This window comes from Giraffa tippelskirchi, chromosome 10 (genome assembly GCF_054371585.1).
Source record: "Giraffa tippelskirchi isolate mGirTip1 chromosome 10, T2T-mGirTip1v1.2.pri, whole genome shotgun sequence".
In the NCBI taxonomy this organism is placed as follows: Eukaryota; Metazoa; Chordata; class Mammalia; order Artiodactyla; family Giraffidae; genus Giraffa; species Giraffa tippelskirchi.
Window position 1 is genome coordinate 144,732,388 of NC_137284.1, and position 17,879 is coordinate 144,750,266.

The 17,879-nt window shown below is 40.1% G+C and overlaps 1 protein-coding gene across 3 annotated transcripts in view; it reads right to left on the bottom strand.

The window, feature by feature from the left end:
- The window catches only part of DGKI (diacylglycerol kinase iota), a 486,267-nt gene that overhangs the window by 200,005 nt on the left and 268,383 nt on the right, over positions 1-17,879 (bottom strand). For all 3 annotated transcript variants that reach the window (XM_081533024.1, XM_081533025.1, XM_081533023.1), the window contains exons 11-14: positions 16,976-17,058; positions 15,088-15,148; positions 5,100-5,213; positions 3,310-3,447 (exon numbers count right to left, since the gene is read on the bottom strand). In XM_081533024.1, coding sequence (XP_081389150.1) covers positions 3,310-3,447; positions 5,100-5,213; positions 15,088-15,148; positions 16,976-17,058 — 396 coding nt within the window. The remainder of the gene's footprint in view (positions 1-3,309; positions 3,448-5,099; positions 5,214-15,087; positions 15,149-16,975; positions 17,059-17,879) is intronic.

Consider the following 17,879-nt stretch of genomic DNA (forward strand, 5'->3'; position numbering starts at 1 on the left):
GAACAAAGGCAGAGGTAAAGTTGATAGCCAGACACCTGTCTGTGGGGCAAGTTCCTGGGAGAAAGACCAGTCACAACCCAACGTAGGGGTGTCTACATAGAAGGAACAAGGGATTTTTGAATTAATTCTTTAGTGAAAGCTCAACTCATAGGATACTCCCAAGAATTTTAAATAGTTTAGGAAACAAGAGACACAACACAAATTATTAAATGAGAACCATTCTTGTGGATATTATAACACGAGAATCTTAAGGGCTGAGGGATGCACATTGGTAACAGTTACAAGGGATGAGTCACTAAACAAACTCTGCAAATAAATTTAATTGTAAGGATCACATCTAACCTTCTTGATCAGTGGATGCACATTTTTTGAAGGATTTATGTTCAGCAAATTAATATTGCAACTGAAAATAAATACCATTTAATTTCTTTACCCTTATTTTCTAAAAATCTATATATTTTTGACAAAAGTCATGTAAGCAATAAGCCAGTGGGAGCCATTTAACTATTCTCAAGCTAGAGAAAAACTAAAAGTTAATTAAGAGAGTAGCACTAACATACATACACTATCATGTGCAAAACAGATAGCTAGACAGCTAGTGGGAAGCTGCTGTATAGCACAGGGCTCAGCTTGGTGCTCTGTGATGACCTAGAGGGTGGTATGGGATGGGAGGGAGGTTCAAGAGGGAGGGGACATATGTATACTTATGTCTGATTCACTTTGTGGTACAGCAGAAACCAACACAACATTGTAAAGCAATTATCCTCCAATTAGAAATAAAATATATGTGTGTGTGTATTTATCAGTATTCAGATTTTTAATTTACTCTATTAACTCTTATATCTTCAATATGACCATGAAATATGCAAACACAGACTCATAGATATATATACAAGCGTCAGCTTTCCTTGCCAGAGTCCTCTGGGTCCCTGGCTGTTACTGCTGCAAGTTGAGTAAAGGAGAGAACAAACTATGTAGCCTGAAGTCCTGCATTAAAACTACAAAGCTGACATGATCTGAAGGCCTTTGGTTTAATGTGAGAACAATTAGAAAAGCGTGTGGGAAATGCTAGAAGGCATATGGTGGTTCTTCCACTTTTTCTTCTGCAACTCAGATTGGAAGGTAAATGTTAAAGTAAACAGAGGGGAAATATTATCTCAGCCTGGATGATGTTTCCAGATAATGATCAGGTTTATCCTCCAGAGGGAAATGCAGTCCTCTTCTATTAGAAATAAGTGTTTAGCCTCAAGATTTCAAAAATTACTGGGTTTCCTACGCTCCTTGATCAGTAAGATTTTTCTCTTTGACTAGAGCAATAATCTTGTCCCAGTAAGAGAAAAATGAATTGAGAAGAAGAGTCAGAGAGAGAGCAAGAGAGAGATTATTAATAATACAGAAACACAGGAATTGAAATAAAGGATGAACCCATCCACGGAAGGCTGACTCAGAGCATGTACTGATTCAGAGGTCAGCTCAGCCCTTAGAAGTGGTTACAAGTGACTGAAGAACAGGGAGAGAAACTAAACACACAGAACAATGCCAAAACATGCCTCACTCTCCTGGCTTCACATTTGAGAATGTCCAGTTCCTGCATTTAAACAAAAATACAAGTCCTTAGGAATGACAGCAAGGGTTGGCGATCCTGCCAAAAGCACAGATATGTTCATTTCTACCATTTATGTTCTTTTGGCTACGATTCTAACCCATGTCTCAGCATCCGCTGATAACACAGGAGAACATCTGGTCACCATCCTCTAAATTAACATCACAATTTAATCTGTTTTAAGAGTTCTTATTCACATTTTCCAGGAAAAATTGCCCCAATTTCCTACACATCTCCTTACAAATCCACTTTTGAGACCCTTCAATTATCTGGATTAATGTCCCCAGGCTGCATCAAGAAGTCTTTCCATTTCTTAAGCTGTTGGGAAGAGAATTAAATAGAGATTGATATTGAGGGCCTAACCATTCCAAGTTGAGTGGGGATAGGACCTTAACATTTCCATATGGTACATTTCTTTGTACTTTAGCTGTTTTATACCCAGTTTCTATAAGTCAAATACATTACAAAGAAGTATTATATCCCAAGACGATACTTGCTTAAACAACGCTGTGATGTTATGAACTCAAGGTCAACTGAGCAATCATGATAACTACAAAAAACCTTAGTTTCTGGATCATAGTTTAGGCGAAAAAACTATGAAGGTAAGACAAAACATGTTTTAACCAATTTTAGTCAAATAAGTAACTTGAGCTTCTACCACAATTGGTCGGGATCTTGATGCTCATCAATAAAGGTGCCTTTGTTGTTTTTTAGTCACTAAGACTCTTTTGTGACCCCATGGACTGTAGCCCACCATGCTCCTTTGTTCATGGGATTTCCCAGGCAAGAACACTGGAGTGGGTTGCCATTTCCTTCTCCAGGGAAAGGTGCACTGGTTTGGTCTAAAATGATACCGGATTTAAAGGACAAAGCACCGTGAAATCTTGGCTTCAATCAGTGGTGTGATCCAATAGAGCAGGGAAGCTGTACGGGTGGCTGGGCCTTCACCCTACATCTACTTAATCAGAATCTCTGGGAACAGGGCCTTGTAATCTGCATTTCAGAGGCACACTGCCTGGAGAGTCTTACACAACAAAAATGAGAAAACACTATCACAGAAGAAAAAGGCAAAGTAATAGAGAGCAAGTGGCTACTCAGAAACCTATCAAATTTATCTGAAATTGAGGCCAGAACTTAAAACAGAATTTTCCCCTGAAGCTCTACAGTAGCATTTTTATAATTATGTCCCTTGGTTTGTCTTGGGCTGAGATATAAGTTTAATCACTGAAGGAAAAATGCTAAGTCAAACATTTATTTAGGTATCTTCGCATCCCAACCAAGTGATGAAATTGGAATTTTTGCTATCAGACCAGAAATCTCAGATGGTATCTTTCTATTGAAAGACCTTGTGTGTAATGTTTTCAGGCCATATGACTTTTTTTTTTAATCTCCTCATAGGTTTAAGACTTTGCAATGAATCTGAAAGATTAGAAAACTGATATATTTATTTCTGGTGTGGAATTTGAGGACAGAGAATCACTCCCTGTGCTATGGAAGCACTTAGGAAATCTTGATGTTTAGAAGTCTATGGGGCTGAATCACAGGATAGCATTATTCTCACAGCCCTAGTAGCCATAACCTCTAACACTGTCCTGCTATTTCATAGGAGGGAATCAGACACAACCCTCTGGCCAGGATGTATTTCCTGTGGCTCAGGCAGAAAATATTCCAGGGTTCCCTTTCTGCAGAAGGGAAAACTCTCTAACCTTACACACGCCATCTTCCAGTTCTTCAGGAGGCAAGTCTGGGTTTCTTTCCACGTGGAGGTTCCAGCGATCCAGCTGTACAATCGTCCCATCTTCTACTTGGCAAAGGATCTTAGAAACAGGCTCATCAGTGTAGCCCTAAGGAATCAAAGAACACATACACTGCTGTCTGAAACCATGGACAGTATAGCCAAAGGTATTGATAGTTCATGCCAGGCGGAGACATTCTGCTACAGCTCTCTCTTTAGTTTGCAATTAACAAGGCTGAGAAAGCAAACTGTTTTCCTTGAGGTATTTAGAAGTTAAGACAATAGTCACGGGTATCTAGCTGGTTTGAGCGGAAGAATGACTTCTGTCAGCACCAAGAACCAACAGTCAATGGCAGGCATTTGAGAGCCATGCTGGATGGCTGTTTTTATCAGGGTAAAAACAGACTTCCCCACGTCTCCCTCTAGAGAAATTTGGAGGATACACAGAACAAGTGTATGTGGCAAAGCAGGGAAAGAATCAAGCGACATCTGCTAGATGATTTCTAATATTACATTTCACTCACCTCTCCCTGACCTTATCCTAAGACACTATTCCTTTCAGGACCTAAGGCAAGTTTGACTGATGAATAGCCCTGCTAGGGAGCTATCTACGTACTCCTTGAACACACATAACTGATAGCATGATTATTAAGGATGATCAAGTCACTGATTTAGATAAGAGGAACTAATACTGATAAATACATTAGCTGCCTCATGAGAATATATTATTTATACTATGCTTACTTAAAATTAAAAAAAGAAGACCTCTGGGAAGTTAATTCACCCAAGGCCAAATAAATATCTGCTAATATCCTGACATAATTATCACCCAGGGGAAGTGGGTGATATCTGCTAATATTTGAAGATAATTTTCATTGAGCCCAGCCCAGGCAATAATTTCACATGAGCCGTTAAAAAGCCAGTCAGGCAGTATATGTTAGCATATTGTGCTTTCTTACTTTATGTAAAAATATTAATGATGATGATGATGATGATGATAGTTTTTAAATGACTGCTGTTTTTGTTGTTGTTTAGTTGCAAAGTCATGTCTGACCCTTTGCAACCCCATAGACTGTAGCCCACCAGCCTCCTCTGTCCATGGAATTTACCAGGCAAGAACCCTAGAGAGTTGGTTTGCTATTTCCTTCTTCAGGGGATCTTCCTGACCCAGGGATCAAACCCGCATCTCCTGTATTGCAGGGGGATTCTTTACCACTGAGGCACCAAGGAAGCCCCTTTTAAATGGCTAGTTAGTGGCAGATAAACTACTTTCAACAAGCTTGCCTGAAGTTGACTCCATGGTGAAAAGGAAAATTGGTTACCTGTATAGCCAAAAGCCTAATGACACTGACCAGAAAACTAAATGCTCAGACAAAGTCATGACTCTTCCAAAGTAAGAATCAGAAATCTGAACCAGATTCATCAGGGCAGGACTAGAGGTCAGGAGCAATTCGAGTCTCTGTAATTGCTTAATATGAGGACCAACCCACCCCCTCGGTACCTGTGACTACTGTCTTTTAGTGGATACCTCAAAAAGACCCAGACCTGTGTACTAAAAACCATTTTAAAAAATAAAACTTCCTCTTCTCTAGCTGACTATAGATTTAAACTGAAGATAAAACCATGGTTCATGGGGACCTTGATTCTCAACTCTAACTTGTTCCTTGAACAAGAGGAGCACATGTGCCTTCCGCTAGAGCATCTGTGGATTCGGGGACTCCACTGCTTGATGACGTGGGCAGCCCCCGAGGACATACTTACCCCTCCCCAGTTGAGAGTCCGAGCCAGGTCATTCCCAGTCCCCAGAGGAAGGACCCCGACGGGAGGCTGAGGGCTCAGCTGCAGTTCATCCAGAATGGAAAGGATCCAGCCCACCTACAGACATTTGGGGGCCAGAAGAGACAGAAGAAAGATAGATAAGTTACAAAGAAGACAACCTGAGGATAGGAGACTTTAAAAGGAGCAAAACAGAATAGGCAATCCAGCAACCAGGAAACAGAAAGAGCACTTATTGCAAGCAGTTTCAATGCGCCAAGTCTCTTCATAGAGAAAAAGAACCATTTTGTATACACCATTTCATGTAAACAAAACTAGACCCATTCATCTATGTGTTTAACTAGTGTGTGTGTGCGCTCAGTCATATTTGACTCTTTGCAACCCCATGGACTGTAGCCAGGGGATTGCAAAGAGCCAAATGCAGGCTCCTCTGTCCATGACATTTTCCAGGTAAGAATACTGGAGTGGGTTGCCATTTTCTTCTCCAGGGAATCCTCTTGACTCAGGGATTGAACCCACATTTCTTGTGTTTAACTAGAGATCTACTTTAAAATTCAGGAGAGTTTACAATTTAGGGAGGTTGGTTCATCCCTAGGGCATTTCAGGAAATCAGACTAAATCTCAATTCTGGCTCATACTGGCTTTGTCATCTTGATTAAATATTTAACCTCAGTAAGACTCATTTATTTGATTTTCAAAATGAAGATAATAATACCTACCTCACAAGACTGTTTATAGATTAAAACTAAAACATATATAAAAACCTTGATATGGAGCATGGCTTATGGAAGTACTCATTAAATGGTTACTCTGTACGTTATCATCTTAGAAATTAGTAGTGCTTTCCTAAATATCCCTACATTCCTCTTAATGAAACATTAAAAAACATAATTATGGATGAACTTAGTACTTATTATAAGTTTAGGCAGAAAATGGATACTTACATACTGCAATCATATTCCTGTTCAATCTTTTTCTAACATAAATAATACTTGGTGTTTTGTCTTATTACAACTATTTAGAAAAATTACCCCAAACTTGGAAACAGCAAAAAGAAACTTGAATATCCTCCCAGTGTCATTCTAGAGCGGTGTCACAGGCTTATCTAAGAACTTTAAGAGTGTAAGTTACCGGGAGAATTTTTGTCCTGTAGAGATACAAACGTTGAGACGAGAAGATCACTTTGAACGCTCTGGTTCTACTCCCCCATCAGAACATAAACCAATTTTGTCTCAAATTTAGAAAAATTATTCTGGTATAAACTACAGAATTCTTTTCCTCCTCTTCTCCAATAAACTGGCGGTATTATCTTGCTAACTCCTTTATTACAAACCTAAATAAAGTTTTTGACATTTATTGATTCTAAAGTTGTTTGAGAATCATGTTTCAAATTCATTAAAACTGTATTTTAACAGTACATTTATTGAACACTACTATATATGAAGGAAATAAGGAATTGAAATTAAAAGGTGAGTGAGCTACTCTAAGATAAGGCAGAGTACTTGCTCTCCAGGACTTTGCAATTAACAAAAAGAGGGGCATATTGATCTTTTCTGTGTGCTAGTCCCTAAGCAAAGCTCTCTACTGAATTATTAAACTTCAAAACAGCTCTCTACAATAGATATAATTTTCATTCCCAATTCATAGACAAAGAAACCAAGGCTTGAAAGGTTCAGTGACCACCTTAATGTCACATTATTTATACGGTTTAGAGCTGACATTCAAAGCTAGGTTTGCCACACATCCAAGGCCAGCCTCTGAGCCGCTCTGGTGCGAGGAATGATTCAGTAAAGAACTCAACTTGGCTCCCAGGTGGCCTGACCAGCCCAGAGTCAATGGCATGGACCTTCGGGATCTTTGGAGCACTGGTGAGTCCTTGGAAATTGCTTCATCAAATTCAGTTAACTTGCAGATTTATTAACTGAGGTACACAGAGGCTATGTTATTTGCTCAAGACCAAATAATCAGAAGTGAAAGAAACAGAGTCATAACCAGGTCTGGTGACCCCTTATCTAAAACCCTTTCTCCTCCACGGTGACTATTTTTTACGATGTCAAACTTGCCCATCCATCAGGAAGTATAAAAATGTGTTTACCTTTTAGAAAGGGGTAACACAACGCTGGCCCAAAGTGGGAAACTAAAAATTCAGATCTACCTGAGGGTCCACAAGTCCCCTCATTTCCCGAGCAAAGAACCCGCTAGACAAGCCCTCAGGTCCCACCCAGGGCTCCTCTAGCTCTTCTTTACCGCTGGAAACACAAATGAGATCGAGTCAAAGCAGAGGCCTCTAATAAATGATGAGAAGGGGGTTTAGAGGGCATGAAAACTCAGAAATCCCAACAATCTGGGCTCCCTGACTACAGCTGTAAACAGCCCTGAGTAGAACCAGAGACTCTGAGAAAGGAGGTGGAACTTACTGGAAATCTAATTCAATATTCCATATACAGCAGGGAAAAGAAGACAGACTCTTTAACTTCTCTGAGAGATGCTCCTGCAGCTCCCCTATTCTGATTTATACTCACAAGTCAAATCTAAGTTCTTTTAGGTAGATTTAAATTAGAAATATTTCTCTTGTGATCCTTTGAAACAGGTCTGTCTTTTCTGGATAAAGATAATGCTATGAGTTCATACTTTGAACATCCTATTTCCCTCTGGACATAAAAATAGGAGGAAAAAAAGTCTCCGTGGGTCAGAAACAAAGAAAGCACAGAGAGGCAAGCAGAGGAAGCCAGGAGTTTGGCTTCTGTCTGATTACAGGGGATAAAAGTTCACCGCTTGCTGGCAGGAGGGTGTGTATGAACCAGACTCCCTATGTGGTCAGAAGAAAAGAGGCCAAGAAGAGAGGGTGAGGAGCCCCTGCCTGAGGCCATCAGCCATAGAAAGCTGTGATGCCTTAGGGCTGAAGGAACAAAGCTTCTATTATGAGTTGAAATGCCCATGAGCTTGTTGACACACTTGAAACACCCCTGACCCAGGGTCAGGATGGGAGCCCTAACCACTTATAGAAAACCCAACTCTAGTCTCAGGATCCTGGAAACCATTCATACTAGAAAACATTAGTACAAGGGTGCAGAGAAAGAAAAAGGAAAAATCAAACACAGCAAAACATCTTCCTCTGAAGTCAAGCCTGCAGAGAGAAATTCTAAATCCCAGGAAGAACGCTAAGAGGAAGATAGACCAGAAGGTCAGAGAATAATTTACAACCCATGAAACACAAATAATTGTCAAGTAACTTTGGAATAAGTGTCCCATAACTTCCATGAATTGATAAAGTGTCTCCTGACAGATCTTTGATCAACATAATTGTCCTCATTCAAACTTTAAGAATTGTTCCTTTCTTTTTTTTCTTGGAAGGCTGCCAAGAATCCACATGAAACTGTGGTGTGATTCCACAAAATGGCAAGAGCCCTCTGGACCCTCTGACTCCTCACCATCTCCTTTCCCTTTTACACTTGGCCTAAGTATAGGCTTCCCCAGTGGCTCAGATGGTAAAGAATCTGCCTGCAAAACAGGAGACCCAGGTTCAATTCCTGGATGGGGAAGATCCCTTGGAGATGGAAATGACCACCCACTCCAGTATTTTGCCTGGAGAATCCCTTGGACAAAGGAGCTTGGTGGGCTACAGTCCAAGGAGTTGCAAGGAGTTGGACACCGACTGAGCTAGTTTTGCTTCACTTTCAAGCATAAAAGGAAAACATACAGTTGATTTGAATGTAAAGGATCTTCCCCTTTCTTACCAGTTGATTTGGTTTAAAAAAAAAAAAAGACAAAAAATCACAGAAATAGCTTCTCTCTCCTTTTCCCAATAGCCAGTTTGTTGTTGTTCAGGTACTAAGTTGTGTCTGACTCTTTGCGACCCCATGGATTGCAGCACACCAAGCTTCCCTGTCCTTCACTATCTCCTAGAGTTTGCTAAAACTCATGTCCATTGATTTGGTGATACCATCCAATGGCCACTTAATCAACCATTTAATTTTCCCCTGAAAACAGGCAGGCATCATCAATTACATAACCCTCGGAGTCATCAAACGTCTCCTGCCTTTCACAGCACAGATTTTTTTTGTCTTGAATCCATATTAGGCTCATAGTTCTTTGGCTAACGTGGGTCTGGATCTTTCTTTCACACAACTCTTGAATAATTTTTCTCATCCAAGAGCTACATCATCACTACCCAACAACCACCCTCCCCAAAAGGCAACATACCCTAGGGAAGGCGCAGAGATGGGGGGAGACTTGCTGTGTCAGAACCCTGGCTCCATCACATATTGGCCAGGGGAGCTTAGGCAAGTCAGTTAACCTAAGTTCCCTCCTATGTAAAAAGGGGTAACAGTACTTGCTTCATGGGGGCATTTTATCAATTAAATGACATAGAGACATTGATTAGCAGGTGCCTGACAAATAGGAAACCCTAAAATTAACATTAACTGCTCTGAGTTAAGCTACATTTTTCTTCTTTTTTCTTTACTTCATCCATAAAAGCCCGGTTTCCTAGAAGCAAAATGCCTTTTTCCTGTCTCTCCACTTCGAAGTTGAGCCTTGAATTTCACAGATTGATCCCAACACTGACTGCCAACAAGTCACAAAGTCTTTCACAGACTATCAAGAAAAGTAAAAGCCAAGCTGTACTACAGCAGAAAGGTGATAGAGACAGGGCCTGGGGGTAGAGGGGGCAGGGCGGTGGGGGGGAGAGACTCCAGAACAAATACACCTACAAGAGAAGGAGGCATAAAAGATCTTCAGTAATAGTCCGTGTCTCTGCCCCTATGAGAACAAAACTATATAAAAGGTCTTAAAAGTCCAAAGCCATTATTGGCTGTTATCAGAGGCTCTCCCTTCCCAGGATCCAGGACCTTGCTCCTGCTAGAAGTCCGGATGCATATTTGTGGGCAGGACTGTGTTTGCTGGGAATTTTGCATTACCCCAAATCATCTCCACAAGCACCTCTTCAATTAAACTTAATTAATTGCAACACAGGGCACTTAGCATATTTCCCATCACAACTGAAGAATGGGCAGGGTCATTTTCCAGGTAGCAGAGCTCGTTCCTCCCTTCATGCTAGGAAAAGCAGGGCTGATGGGTCTAGCACACCAGGGTCCTGGGCTTCAACCCTGAGCAAAGCAGCCCAGCCCTGAGGCTGCAGTAGTTGCCCGATGCTGCCACCTCCTGGCCACATTCAGCTATAACTATCACCAGATAATTTGCCAAGTACAGGAGGAGCAGTGTTTTCATTCAGCAATACGCTAACTTGAGAACTGGCTGAGGGGCGGGTGAACAGGACCGTGAATTGACATTTTCTTTGAACAGAGTGGGTGCACAATTGCCTTTTCTCATATTATCTGCAGGCCAAAAAGTAAAGGATTCTCATATGAAGAAATCAAAAGAACGAGGGGAACGTTTCTGCACCCTAAAGACCATTCAAAGGCAGCATTTGACAACTAGATTCCCTTTCTAACATGTACACTGCCATTCGTCCTTTTGATATTTTTATATTTGCACTTAATAGTTTACAAAGTCACTCTATGGTAAGATAAATGTTTAAAATCAGCCCTGAAGGAATTGAGAAAAAAGCCAAAGTACAATGTAGACTTTAGGCTGTCCATTCTCTCACTGGCATGAAGACAACTGAGGTTACCCCATGGGCTGCTTCTCAACAGAGTCTGGGATGTGGAGAGGTTGAGAGAGACGACGCATGTGGAACAATTTTTTTGCCCTGTCAATTAGAGGGAAATAGACCTTTCTTCCCTGTTCTGTGGCTGCAGGGAACCAGGGCATGGGCGTGCCTTCTGTTTAGCATGTATCCTCATCTGGGGATGCCAAGTGAACCAGAAACAAGCGTGCTGTAGCTCAAGTCCATTTAACTCCAGCCCTTGGGAAAGACGTCAATAGGGTTAAGGGTGGACCTTTGGGTCCAGCCCAGTTCATCAAGGCCAAGGGCAGGTAAGGACAGGTCACATTTCACCTTAAGGATCTTTAAGGAGGGGAGGGGACCTGTGACTTTAGTGTCTCAGTTTACAGACTCCTTGATATTTAAGCAAGCAGCAGCCATGGGGAGTTAGATGGGTGGAGATGTGATTGAAGAAAGGACAGAATGCAAATCTACCCCATGACCAAAGAGGGAACATGTCCAGTTTAAAACATGAAGATGTGAGATCATTCTGAGTTATTTTCTCTCCGCCTAGAGATCAAAGATGGGACCAGCCACTGGATACCTGCAACTATGTGACCATCTCGGGATTCTGTAAACCAGTTACAAAGAACCTGAAACTGTGGCGCTGTCCCCTGCAGCCATCACTGGCCAGGTGTGGTCAGACTGCTTGAATGTGGCTGATCCAAACTGGAGGCGCTGTAAATTTAAAATACAGGCTGATTCTGGAGACAGTACAAACTGAGCATAAAATATCCCATTAGTAACTTTATACTGATGGCATCTTGGATATACTGGGTTAGAAAAAAAATATTATAAAATCAATTTCACCGCTTCTTAGTTTTTTAAGTGTCTTCTAGAAAACTTAAAGACTGCAGCTTACATAATAGTTCTCCTAAACAGCAATGGTCTATACTAATACAATGCTACAGCTGTGAAGACCCTTAGGAATTCAAATGTGTCTGTTTTCAGACTTAGAACATCTCAGAAGGGGTTAAGGAACTTGCCAAAAGCCACAGCAACGGTGGCACAAGAATCTCTTCCTCTTCCAAGTGCAGTATATGCCTCCTTGTACTTTTTAACAGCATCAAGTTAAAGTAACTCATATTGAAGCCTAAGAACTTTTTTCCAAATTAATGCAAGATGTCTGTATATTAAATAATACTTTGTATATAAACTGATGTGATTAAGGATTAACATATCCTCATCCCAACCAGTCAAAAGTATTCCATTTCTGATTCCTCCTAGAACCCTGTCACTTAGAATTCTGACAGCCTCTACAGTGATAGACATACTCACTAAATGAAGGTTGAGCACCTGATGTCAAACATATACCCGGCACTCAGGAATTATCTTTCATTTGCCAAGAGTTTCTCTTCATGATTCCATCAGCAGGCCTCTCCTTCAAACAAACACTCAAAATTAAAAGTTTCATATTCCAAACTGATAAAATTAAAAATGTTAACCACATACCTTGATAAACACGTCATAAACCCCAGATACCATTTACCTCAGATAAAATAGCACAACATGTTTTAACAAGGCAAAATAAAACATAATCTGGTTTTATGTAAGGTAGAAGATATGCAAAGTTTTGATTCTACATGACTGGACTACAGAGGTTACCACTGACAAAAATAATTAGCTCAAAAGAATGCATCAATTCTAAGGGAAATATACCACTTTTCATAGCTGTTGTACACATAAATGTCTACTGCAGTTGTGAACTATGTAGAAGGATGTAAAAACTGAAGCTAGGATCATAGATAAGGTACCAGGGAGGAAAAAGCACATAAAACATAAATGAGAAGTTACATCCAGGCTTCTGGAAGACCTAGATTATGGTCTAGGTCTTCCAGATACCTAATTATGGTATCTGGAAGATACCAAAAAGATACCTAATTATGGTATATTTAAAGAAGAGATGCTAGAAAAGATAAGAAAAGCAGGAGAACCAGGCAGTCTGCGTGTCAAGAAGGTGACATTAATGACACCAGAAAGTATTTCTAGAAATTCATCACTGGGATTGGATCTGCTTATTAGAACTCATTATGTGTGTTGCTCATTAGTTGCTCAATCATGTCCCGGCTCTTTGCAACCCTATGGACTGTAGCCCACCAGGCTCCTCTGTCCATGGAATTCTCCAGGCAAGAATACTAGAGTGGGTTGCCATTCCCATCTCCAGGGGATCTTCCCAACCCAGGGATCGAACCCGGGTCTCCTTCATTGCAGGTGGACTCTTTACCATCTGAGCCACCAGGGAAGCCCAGAACTGATTAGGGTGGTACCAAATCTCACTCATTCTGGGTTTTGTCCCATTGATGGCATCACTGACTCAATGGACCTGAGCTTGAACAAACTCCAGGAGATAGTGAAGGACAGAGAAGCCTGGCCTGCCTGCTGCAGTCCATGGGGTCGCAAAGAGGCAGACACAACTTAGCGACAACGACAAATCTCTCTCATTCTGGGTTTTGTCCCAGGCACTCTATTAAAACCATTCTCCTGAAAACCACCAGTTACCTCCTAGGCTCCAAATCCATAGTAATCCTTCAGTCTCTTAATAATATAATCACTTCCTGTCTTGAAACTTCTTTGGGGGTTATTTTTCTTGTTAAGACTTCTGGTGATAAGATAAGATAAATAAGACTTCTATCTTTTTCTCTTCTTTTGAAATTCAGCTCTGACTCCATAATTACAAATGTTTCACATGTGTCTGGACTTGGCTCTTCTTTCTCTTTCCTTTATGCTTTGAATTTCCATGCTTCCAAACATTTCTCTAATTGCAGAGAATACTTCAATACCACAAAACCTAGAACAGTGTTTTCTACACATACCTGCTGAATAGAGGAAAAAAAGCCATGAGGGGGGTGGGGGTGGACAGAGAGAGGTGATGGGAGACTCAGGGGATAAGGGGAAGTTTGGAAGGTGGAACAGCCAGTCCATGATGAAGCCCAAATTATGAAGATGGCACAGGTAGCCAACATGGATTTGAGGAAATTGTCATTTAAGAGAGAGAAAGGACCCTGAATTCAGGATACCAGGCATATCCCAACAGTCAAATAATTCTGTAAAGCACCAGGTTAAACAAAGTGAAATAGGTTTGGCTTCTTTAAGACTTCATAATGAATTTTATAAGCTAATAACGTGTATCAGAGTAAACACTATTTTCTCAACTGAAAATTGTTTTCCTCTCCACAGAAAATCTTAAAGGACTAGTGGAATCACTGTTTAATTTATTTCTGGTTGTGCTTATTAGTATATAATGTGTATTCAGTGCGGCATTAAGGGCTCACATGCTGTGAGAGACAAAATTAGAAGATTTTGTTGCTACCTTTGAGAATAAAACATTCTAATTAGGAAAATTAGAGAAAAGCCAAAGATAGTTCATAATAAAATCCTATGAGATCAGACTCCAAATACAGAAGAAAAGATACTGAACAGCAAAATCTAAATGTCACCATTCTCAATTATTTGCCTTTGCTAAATATAGCAATGTAAGTAGAGGGCAAACTGAGAAACAGATGAGACAAACTGGGGGAAATACACCCGTGATATTAAGCGTCAGCCCAATTCCATCTTTTCTCCAAAAATGACTCCAAAGAGGACCAACTGTGATCTTTAAGACCAAACAACATCAGTCAATATTCTAAGTTTTATTTTCACACGTAAAAAAAAAAAAAAGCAATAATTTAATTGTGTATGCATATTTCTCTTCCAGAATTGTGATCAATTATTAAGAATATCTGGAAATAGGTCAGTTTCTGTTTTAAAAATCATTTAGTCATCTACAATCTTTATTCTAGTTATCTGGCTAGAAGATCACTTCTAGTGATCTAGTGATCCTCATTCTAGTGATCACTTCATTCTAGTGATCTAGTGATCCTTACTTTGTGGAATAGGGAAAGACACAGGACAGGAGAGGGGGAAACAGAATTTAGAAAGATCAAGACTGAATCCTTAAGGGCAATAACAAGAGTCCCTCCTAACCCTCAGGGGCTTGGATTCACACAAGAGACAGATGTTTTAGGGCAGTGGTCCGCAACCTTTTGGCACCAGGAACGGGTTGCATGGAAGATAATTTTTCCAAGGACCAGGGTGGGGGGAGGATGGTTCAAGTGCATTACATTTATTGTGCACTTTACTTTTCTGTTCTTGTTATATCAGTTCCACCTCATATCATCGGGCATTAGATCCCAGAGGTCAGGGACCCCTGTTTAGGGGACTGGAAAGACTGTGAGGTGGGAATGAAGAAAGACAACTGTTTTCAGGAGAACAAACGGCAGACAGAAGAAACAAGGAAGAGAACTGGATTCTCTTCCAAGGACCTACCGTTCCATCCCCACCACAGGCCAGAATCCGCAGGTTTGGTACCTTCCTATACAACTCAAGCCTGTGGAGGAAAGAGAGGAAAAAGTTAACAAAAGGCCTATCCCTGGCCGTGGCAGAGAGCATGATTCCAGCACATAGCACAAAAGAGGGGGCGGGGGCAGGTGAAGAAAATGTATCGTCATGAGGATGGTAATACCTTCCAAACTAGCTACAAAGTGACTCGATCTGAGTGATCACAAGAGGACTGACTCCAACAATCAGATTAGAGGTTGGCAGCAAACACCACTTTTAAGTGGCCAGTATTGGAACATCCTAGAGCTTATTCCCATAACTCCTGTTAATGTGTCAACTCACATTATTTTCCTCATTAGTGTCAACTTCCTTCTTTTTCTTTCTAGTCATTCTCCTCCTCCTTTCTCAAAGAAAACCACCATTAATCAATAGTCCTTCTAAGTCTCTTCCTTATATTTGATTAGCTTTCCTCAGATCTATTTATTTTTCAGACTTATATTTCCCACCCTTAACCCTAGAAAACCTTCTTCAGAGAGATGGGACACCCCACTAGCATTATTACAACTGCACCCACAATTCCACTCACTTGCTAATACTAAAACCTCCATTTATACTTCTCAGCCCAGAGAGGGAAGATGTACCGAATTTTCTTTATTTTGATTTTGTCTCCTTGAAATTAGATCTTTCCTGTTGTCTCTGAAGAAAGTGCAGTGATACTTCCCCTACTAAAATGTCTGCTGAAGTCAAGATTCTAATGGCTCTGTTCCAGAAACATCACCTTATTTACATCAAATGACATTTTTTCTGAAAACAGTTCCTGTCTAGCCGTATTCTTCATGGTGATCTATGAAGTTATCTACCTAAAGTCTAACTGAAAATGATAAAATCTTAAGGAAAGTAAACATAAAAGGGCAAAACCCAGGATAGTAGATTTGCTTTAATACATCTGAATGCAGAAAAAAAAAATAGAAGTCTTATAGCAAACTCTAGTGGCAAAGAAGTTCGTAGATTAGAAGAATGACAACCAAAATTAATTTTCATAATTGATGTTCTCCTGCATGTTTAAAATATATAATTTATCCATTCCATAGAGGAATATTATTTTTCTAGAAATTATCTGATAAATTCTCAGAAATTATCTGAGTGCTTCTTTGCCTCTGATATTACTTATTGAAAAGTAATTAGTATCTCTTTAGCTCTAAGGTTTAACGGATGAAATCTGAACTATCTTATTAGATGGGTTTTAAAAAGGGAACCAGACAACAGCAGAAATGTCCCTGGCTCTTTCCTACCATACACCCTTCCACCAAAAGGAAGATATAAGATACATGTCACCTACAACTAGACTTTATTTTTCACCCTTTCAACAAAAAATAGAGAATGAAATTTCTGAGAGGCTCAAATAAGGGATTAAACAGGAACTAGAATGTCTCCGCCACTCTGCTATGGAATCTACAGGTATAATCAATTCATTCATTTCACAAGTGGTCATGGATGTATATACATGCGATCTCTAAATCAAATAAACAAACACATTCATAAACAGATCATGGCCATTCTCCACAAAGATACACTTGTTCCTGTTAAGGTAAATCTCCATAGCCGTACATGCAGAAGTAGAAAAAGGATGGATCCTTTCTCAATTCAGACTTGCTCCTTATCTACAGTTACATGTGTCTAAGAAACAAACACACGAGGAGTTAATAACTCACAGGATATGCGTTGGAAGTTTTAGAGGGAGAGTAGTAGAGGTGAGCAAGTAGATGAAAGACAGAAAATACTTCACGATGTAATCAAATAATAAAGCAGGACCCCAAAAAGAAAGATCTCACTCGCCTAAAACGGTATGAACCACACAGGGTATTTCCAAACTTACGCATCTTTCGGTCCTTCCTGAGAAAGGTCAAAGACTTGCCGTGGATTCAGGTACCACATGAACATCTGCAGGACTTTGGTTCCCTGTTACAAAAAAAAAAAAAAACAAGACAATAATAGGAAGAGGCTTCCAAATATTAGCCCCTCATTTAAAGAATAAAAATAAATCCTGTTCTGAAAAATAATATCAAATAACAAACTGTATAGAGTAGTAGTTAAAAGTCATGGGCTTTGGCTATCTCTATACATAGGTTGAATGCTTACATTACACTCTGTTAACTTGTGTAACTCTCAGCAATTTCTCTAATTTCATAGCTCAGCTCTCAATGCAGAGATAAAAATACCTACTTCACAGTGTACTGTGTGCTAAGTCACTTCAGTCGTGTCCAACTCTTTGTGACCCCATGGACCATAGCCCACCAGGCTCCTCTGTCCATGGGATTCTCCAGGCAAGAATACTGGAGTGGGTTGCCATTTCCTCCTCCAGGAGATCTTTCCAACCCAGGGATCCATCCTGTGTCCCTTACATCTCCTGCACTGGCAGGGGAGTTCTTTACCACTAGCACCACCTGGGGAGCCCTTCACAGACTTGTTGCAAAGATTAAATACAGTGTGGATGGCATGCAGTAAGTGCTTAATGATTGAGCCCTATTAGCTTTTGTCATCATTATTTAATTCATGAAAATCCACATAGGAAAGTTAGTCAACTTATGCAATTTAACATTAATTTTTATTATGTAGATTACTACTGTCTTTGCATAATATGAAATATGGACAGTATAACTAACTATAATTTTCTTGAAATGAATGTTTTTAACTACAGCAAAAGTATCTCAGGCTCCTCATTATTTATAATATATGATTTCTCTAGTTGGTGTTTCCAAATCTTACTTTGACACTTTTCA